Raw genomic sequence first — 8,118 nt, 5'->3', positions numbered from 1 at the left:
TGCTACCAACATATATTCAATGTGATTATGAAAGTTTGACACACGCAGTGCCGGTGAGTGAATGCATCGCAATGCAAGAGTGGAACATGCGTGACAACGCATGCTCAAGCATAGAGGTATGCCAATATCAAGAAATGTGCATAAAAATGTAAGTATGCTCATGAGAATGCAAGTTATGTGCATGATAGTGCAAAACGAGCATAAATCAGGGTGAACGTTTGTCATGAAATAACGAGTTCGGAAATGCGTGTTTCGGCGAAGGCGACTCGATCACGGCCTCCGATCCACTTCCTGGAAAGGCTACAACTCATTCAAAAAGGATACACTTTGATTTTAATGAATGATGATGAGACACATGTCAGATCTTGAAGCTGAAATTCCGGCGGAGCAATTTCGCGACCGGAAGTGTACTTTTCTTGAACTTTTTCAGGTCCCGGGAACTCCAATCTTCCTCAAAATTTGCAGAGAGCTAGGTGGGCATGTGGGGGACATGGCCGGCCAGTTTTATGAGGGATGGGAGGTGGCCGGCTGGGTTTACAAAAAGAGAATGGCTGGCCGGCCGGTTTTCCAAAAAGGAAATGGCCGGCCGGCTGGAAAAGGTTGCCGGCCGGCTATATGACCAAATCCGAGGGCATTTTGGTCCTTTCACCTCCTTTCTTTATGCCCCTTCATCCCAAGACTTGGAGCCCATAAATGCAGCCGAGATCTTCTCTTCTCTTGCCTCCTACACCACTTTCTTCTCCAGATCTGAGTTCCATACGCGTTTTCCAACACCCCACGCAAGTTGTTTCCGTAAAAATATTCAGTTTCAACAACTTTGAACTGATTAAATTTTGGTTTCGGAGCTTTTTTTCTCATTTCCGCCACTTGAGGTGAGTTTGTCTCAATATTTGGAAGATTTTCTCGGGAGTTGACTTTTGTTGACTTTTTCATTTCCCAAGAGTTGACTTTTGTTGACTTTTTCCAATTTTGGTTCATTTTCGCTCATTTTTGCTCCTTTTGCAGATTTTCTGAAAATGGCGGGTCATTCTCCGCATGGTGGAGGCTTTTCGGGTGCCGGGGACGATTTTGATCCCATGACTTTGCCCCCGAGGGTCCGACCTTTTATTCCCGGGAGGTACGCTTCGCCAGCACATGTCCTTCCTCGTGCCGTTTTCCGTCATTTCACTGATTTTGATGAGCGAGCACCTGGGGATCTGCTTCTTCGAGAGCCAGAGCATCACCTCTCCCATGAGGCCCGAGAGGTATTTACTTCATTTTCTGCATTTTTCGTACATTTCGTGCCTTTGCCATGCTTGAACACACAGTTTAGCTTATGACATAGTACTTTATTTGCATCTTGAATATGTAGCTTAAACACTTGAATTTATGAACACTCGGCTCATTAATTGATTGCGAACGCACGGCACACATTAGTTAAGAAATGAACACACGGCTCACACACTGATTTGTCGAACACACAGCCCGAATTTGAAAGTGAACACATAGCACTCACTGACTTAGAGTAGAACGCACAGTCCAAACTCCGATTTTCTGAACACGCAGCCCAGATTGATAGTGAACACGCAGCCCACACTAGTTGAAAGTTGAACACGCAGCCCAAACTTAAATTTCCTGAACACGCAGCCCAGATTGATAGTGAACACGCAGCCCACACTAGTTGAAAGTTGAACACGCAGCCCAAACTTAGATTTTTCGAACACGCAGCCCAGATTGATAGTGAACACACAGCCCACATTGATTGAAAGTTGAACACGCAGCCCAAACTTAAATTTCTTGAACACGCAGCCCAGATTGATAGTGAACACGCAGCCCACACTAGTTGAAAGTTGAACACGCAGCCCAAACTTAGATTTTTTGAACACGCAGCCCAGATTGATAGTGAACACGCAGCCCACACTAGTTGAAAGTTGAACACGCAGCCCAAACTTAGATTTTCTGAACACGCAGCCCAGATTGATAGTGAACACGCAGCCCACATTGATTGAAAGTTGAACACGCAGCCCAAACTTAAATTTCCTAAACACGCAGCCCAGATTGATAGTGAACACGCAGCCCACACTAGTTGAAAGTTGAACACGCAGTTCATTCATTTCATTGGCACACAGCTCATTCATTTTATACTGACACATATATTCATTCTGAATGCAGGTTGGTTCTCGCAGTGTGCGGGGGTATGGCTCCACCGCCGCGCGGGACTGGTATGTTGAGCTCCCGGAGGCTGTCTGGGATTTAGTAGACTTGGCAGGATTCGGGGCTTTCTGCATTGGGTTGTCACGTTGTCCTGCCAGGAGGACACTGATGGCGGCACTGGTAGAGAGATGGTGGGACACCACCAACTCCTTTTATTTCTCTGCTACCGAGGACATGACTATGACCCCTCTGGACTTCGCTGTGTTGACCGGCCTGGACATAGGAGGTCGGTCCATCCCCTATGACGAGGACATGGGCGAGTGGAAGGCCGCTTGGACATATCTGCTGGGGGCTCGCCCGCCTGTTGACAGGGTTTCTGGGAGAGTCCGATATACTTGGTTCTCTTCCCACTTCCGGCGGGCGGAGATGGTGCCCGAGACTCCTGAGGAGACGGAGCAGTACGCCCGTGGTTTCCTTATGTTCCTCTTCGGGACTACCCTGTTCGCCGATAGAGGGAACACAGTTGGGCTATATCTGCTGAGCGCTCTGGTTGACCTATCACAGGTCAGTCGATATGACTGGGGTGGCGCCGGCCTGGCTACCCTTTACTACTATATGAGCGCGACCTCCCGCGGGCGGGGCGATTTACTTGGCGGTTATTGGAGAGCTTGGGAGGTACTTTTCTGTCCCCTTGATTTACATTTCTGCTCTTCATTACTTGTACATTGCACACACAGCGCACTTTACAGTCTGTATTTTGCTCTCAGCACTTTGTACTTACATTCTGCACTGCTTTTCTCAGCTATGGGTCTACGTATACTTCCCAGCATTAGCCCCAGAGTTGGAGGTGGCAGGGCCTCCCATGACCCCATATTCGCTGGTGTTTGAGGGCCCGCACCGGCCGAGACCCCGAGAGACTCTCATTTATCTGCGACAGTATTTTGACACTGTGCGCCCATCGGAGGTACTTCAGAACCCTCAGTTCTTCCCATTTTTATCTCTGATTTGCCCTGCACGTTCCTGATTTCTGATTGGTTTATTCACTTGTTATCCGCAAATTACATGGTAGCCTTGGGCACCCTTGGGCGATGGTCTTCGATTTCAGTATCCCGGAGGATCGGGCACCTCCCAGTACAAGTTCCTGCTCGAAGGACCTGTTGGTAGAGCATGGTTTCTGGGGGAACGTTTTCTGCGTTAGGTATGGGGGTATCTTTCTCAGGATCCTCCCGCAGTACCCCCAGTCAGTATGCGGATTGCTGACAGGCTCTCTTTCTCGGAGGTAGTCGGCGCTATGCTGGGTAGCGATGCTTTACTATATCTCGAGGAGGGGGATTACGGCACTTACCGTCATACATATTTGATGCCTCCACTGACGGGGGTTCGCACTCCGATGGCGAGGTCTGCTGGTACGTCATCTTCGAGCCAGGCCCGGGCTCGGGCTGCAGACGCCCCTTCTACTAGTAGGGCTGGTACATCGAGAGGTAGGGGTAGACCGGTTCCCCCGATTTCTGCGACTTATCCTCATCCTGGATGGCCGGACATGCCGTCCGAGTTGACGGGATGGCGTTTCGGGACTCCTTACCCGATTCCGCTAGAGCCTCCACTTCCTGACCATAGATATGTCAGGGATCCTGATTCGCCACCGGTATGATTTATAGCTTTGATTTATCAGTCGGATACTTGGACATTCATTCCTTTACTGATAGTTTTGCCTTTGTATCTGCAGCCTCCGCCTGAGTATGTGGACGAGATTCTCGGGGTGATGGCCGCACTTGAGGGCATGGTCCTTCGGAGAGAGACACACCTATCCGTTATGGGTGTGCAGGTACCGTTCATTTTTCTTGTATTTATCACACTTCTGATGACACACTGGTTTTGAGCATTCTTCTGTATTGTAGAGCACATCCGACACACACCCCACTCACATACTGTACTCGTATCTGATTTTCATATTTGAACTGATGTATTGAACTTTTCATTTTCAGATGCCTCCTGTATATGCTCCGCCGCGGGCCGGGCCACCTAGGCCTCCTTGGGGAGCTGGGCCATCTGGGCCTTTTTACGGAGCTGGGCCATCTGGGCCTTCTCAGGGAGCTGGGCCATCCAGGCCTTTTCGAGGAGCCGGGCCATCCAGGCCTTTTCAAGGAGCTCGAGGAGGGTCTTCCCGCAGACGTAGGGCACGCGTTGTAGAGGCGGAGCCCGAGGAGGAGGAGGAGGAGGAGGTTACCAACCGCTAGTCAGAGACATCTGCCGAGGAGGGGGGCTCCGGTCTTGGTTCAGGGAACAGAGGCGAGGCTGAGGGGGATTCTGAGGATGACAGCTCCGACCCAGATGATGATGATGGTGCAGAGGTTGTCCGGCAAAAGAGGATGAGGAGTGCTTCTCGTTCCCGCTCCCGAGGACATTGATGCTGCTATTTCCTGCTTTACTTTTCTTTTTGCTAGTAGTTTGTAGCACTTTGCATATTGTTAGGCAGTTTTATTTTTTGTAAAACTTGTACGTTTGTTCGTTGTAAAGCATGATGGAATGAAACAGCTTTTGAAAAGGTGTTTGTATTTTAAACTTTTAGCATCGTATCGCATCATTTTATTTTGCACAAAAATGAAATTGAATGGGAATGTGCATTGTGTAATCACCGAGTCAGGTAGTGAACCGACGCAACAAACTAAGCAACTCAACTTACTAAGATATAACAGAACCTTAGGAAGTTTACAACTCAATAAGCAAAATACAACAGTGTTGACAACGTAAATAAACAAGACTTAAACCAAGATTGTTTAAACAGAGAGCAATGACTCGAAAACACGAAACACGTCCGCTCGACAAACAACTCGATAAACAAAACTCAGCAACAACAGAGTGTACTTCGGACGATCTGGGCACCGGAACGCATCCGAAACAGAGGGAAATGAAGGCCTTTGACTCTCCTGTTGCATGGAAATGCTTGAAACTTTCCCTCGAAGGGTAAAACAGGGCCAAAGAGATACACTGAAGCATTGCCGGCCACCTTTGGGAGCCGGCCGGCCAATTTTATGGAGAGGGGGAGCGAGCCGGCCGGCCAGTTTTGTAAAAAGCAAATGGCTGGCCAGCCAGAAAAGGTGGCCGGCCGGCCACTTATTCCTGCAGCCACCTAGTTTTTGACACGTGTCCCCATGAATAGTGTTTTTCCCTCTATAAAAGTCTCAACTTCGGGAACATTCATTTCATCTTAGTTTTACACAAAGATGGAGGCATTTCTCGCAGAAAATCTCACATCTTGGATCTCTTCTCTGGATGGCTCGAAAAAGCTGAACTTCCGGGGTTTCGGTTTGAATGCATTATTTACGCTGAGCCGTACTCCGCTACATCTCCCTTTTCTCCATGCCGCGGCAAGGTTCTGGAACCCAGTGACGCATGTTTTTAGCTTCGGCGGCCAAGAGGTATGTCCCACTTTCGAAGATTTTCAAGTTTTGATGGAGTCTGAATGCTCTGAAATGATCTTGCCCCAGCTCCGTTTTGGCCATGCCCAGGCTTTAGGGCGGATGTGTGGGCTCACAGCGCATGATGCTCGATCTCTGATCTGCAGTGGGGAACTGGACATCCTCGGCTTGATCCATCGTTTTTCCGACGCCGGTGACCGCAGCAATCATTATTGGCAGGGTTTCCGGCAACACGCCCTCTGCTTGTGTTTGTTGTCTCACTTTCTGCTTTCCTCGGGCTTCGGCGAAGCTAGCATTCGCCTGATTGAAGTTGCCCAAGGCTTGAGAGAGGGAAAGAGCTGCATTGCTATGACCTTGGCTGAGACGCTGATGGGTATAGATTCTGTCTATCGCCGAGAGGCGACTAGGTTTGCTGGGAGTCCACTGCTGCTGCAGGTAATGTTTCCCACCCAATCTCACATGTGTATTTACTCACATCACTCGGCCCTTAGGCTCGATTTTTCTCACAAAACCCTTGTCTTACTTTTCTCTCATCGTACATCTCTCTGTTCTTTATTCTCTCATTTTCCATCCCTCCCCCAGGTATGGTTAATGGACAAGTTGCAGGTTGTGGACTCTTGCCCGGCCTATTCAGCTCGAGGCTACTTCTTTCGGCAGCGCCTAATCAATGCTCTTGACGAAAGGTGGTGGTTTGATTGGATGTGCAATTTGCCCGCAGACGGCATTACTTGGCATTGTCCTTGGCTCAACCTCCCGGCAATGAGCTATAGTATGTCCCGGCTGATTGGGATCCAATTGATTGGTCTAACCCACTGCGTATTCTATTTTCCGTTCCGGTTCCTGCGTCAGTTCGGTCATGATCAGACATGCCCACCGGAGGGGATTGAGTACCCAGCCGCTTTCCCGGTCCGGGGTGAACAGCTTGCCCGATATGCCACAGCATGGAGGACTAGAGAGCTCCTGGCCCCTGCTTCCGCTTTCAGTTGCACTTTGTCCGATGAGTGCTTGGATTGGCTCAACGAGGAGGCACAGGTTGGGCCTAGCTTGGCATCAGATGCTTCGTCCAGCTCTGGGAGGGGACGCAGAGATACGTGACTCAACTATGCCCCAAATTTATTGCTTATTTAGCATTTTCAAGTTTTTCTTTATGAATGTAATAAAAAAGCAACCTCGATTGTATGCAAGAGCAGGAGAACTCTGTTTTGAAATCAATGAAATTGAAGGTTGTGGTACTGAAAATTTTCCGCTTTGGTCCAAAAATGGTCTTAGTCGTAAAAAGATTAATTTGAACAAAGTCGAGTTTTATTAAAACTTTTCAAAACTATTTTCGATGTGGATCAGAACTTGGACACGCCGAAGATCTGTCACTGAGATGCACAACCCCAGATCCCCGCAACTGGAAAGTTGCCCCTAGTCTGAACAGCACTGTACCGGAGATCGCGATAAATGCTGATGGATAAAGATGACTGAGATGATCAAAATGGACAGAGTTGATCGGGGAAAAGTTTATGGCTGAACTTCAAGGTGAAGTTGCCTACGTATCCCAAAGATGGGAATCAAGCCTTACGTAGTTCAGGCCAAGGTTCACTCGAGTATTTTCACTCTCCTTTTGCGCTCTAACTTTTGCCAAGGCCGCCCTTTGCGGGTTTTCAACCTTGCGAGCTCAGTTTTTATATTTTTCTAATTTTTTTGTGCTCTGACTTTTGCCTAGGTCGCCCTTTCGGGTTTTCGGCCTAGCGAGCCTCTCAAGGGTAATATTTCTTCAACTTGTCCATATTGATCGGTTGTGAGAGCTCCAAGCCATCTAGATCCATCAGAACCACAGCTCCACCTGACCAGATAGCTTTGATGATGTAAGGACCAGTCCAATTGGGTTTGAACTTGCCCCTTGGGTCGTGGATGGGAGCTCGGTTGTCTTTGAGCACCAAATCTCCTTCTTTCAGATTCTTGGACTTAACCTTCTTATTGAAAGCCCGGGCAATTCTGCGTTGATAGCCTTGGATGTGGTACAGTGCTTTCAGTCTTCTTTCATCAAAGAGCATGAGTTCTTCAAATCTGCTCTGCTGCCAATTTGCTTCGGCTATTTGGCACTCAGCCAATACCCGTAACGACGGAACCTCAATCTCGATGGGTAGAACAGTCTCTATTCCATAGACCAATGAATACGGAGTCGCTCCAGTAGAAGTTCTGATTGAAGTCTTGTAGCCCCACAGAGCAAATGGCAGCTTGTCTGGCCAATCCCGGTAGGTTCCCACCATCTTCTGCAGTATATGCTTGATATTCTTGTTGGCGGCCTCGACCGCTCCGTTGGTTTGCGGCCGGTATGTAGATGACTTATGGAAAGCCACATTGTATTTTTCCAACAAGTCTATCACTTCTTTCTTGAAGTGGGAACCATTATCTGAAATTATCTCGTTTGGCACCCCGTAGCGGCAGATGATGTTGTTTCTGATGAATTTTGCGACGTGCGACGCCTTCAACACCGCGTATGATTGGGCCTCGACCCACTTTGTGAAATAATCTATCGCTACCAGGATAAACTCATGCCCGTTTGACCCCTTCGGGG

General features: G+C 48.6%; 1 protein-coding gene across 1 annotated transcript; it reads left to right on the top strand.

Annotated features, from left to right (window-relative positions):
* Positions 1 to 3,659: 3,659 nt before the first annotated feature.
* LOC145795962 (uncharacterized) lies at positions 3,660 to 4,370 on the top strand. Its single transcript, XM_082880917.1, has 3 exons — positions 3,660 to 3,778; positions 3,860 to 3,958; positions 4,119 to 4,370. The coding sequence occupies exons 1-3, from the start codon at positions 3,674 to 3,676 to the stop codon at positions 4,368 to 4,370; spliced, it is 456 nt and encodes a 151-aa protein (XP_082737043.1). The 5' UTR covers positions 3,660 to 3,673.
* Positions 4,371 to 8,118: the final 3,748 nt, after the last annotated feature.

Source organism: Camellia sinensis, chromosome 7 (genome assembly GCF_055761805.1).
Source record: "Camellia sinensis isolate YWXY chromosome 7, ASM5576180v1, whole genome shotgun sequence".
Lineage (NCBI taxonomy): Eukaryota > Viridiplantae > Streptophyta > Magnoliopsida > Ericales > Theaceae > Camellia > Camellia sinensis.
Note: the sequence above shows the minus strand (reverse complement) of the source record. Positions and strands in the feature narration are given on the sequence as shown.

Coding starts and splice junctions, on each gene's coding strand:
- LOC145795962 (XM_082880917.1), top strand. CDS start 3,674: ATGCCGTCCGAGTTGACGGGATGGCGTTTCGGGACTCCTTACCCGATT. Junction 3,779..3,859: donor GGGATCCTGATTCGCCACCG/GTATGATTTATA, acceptor TTGTATCTGCAG/CCTCCGCCTGAGTATGTGGA. Junction 3,959..4,118: donor TATCCGTTATGGGTGTGCAG/GTACCGTTCATT, acceptor TTTCATTTTCAG/ATGCCTCCTGTATATGCTCC.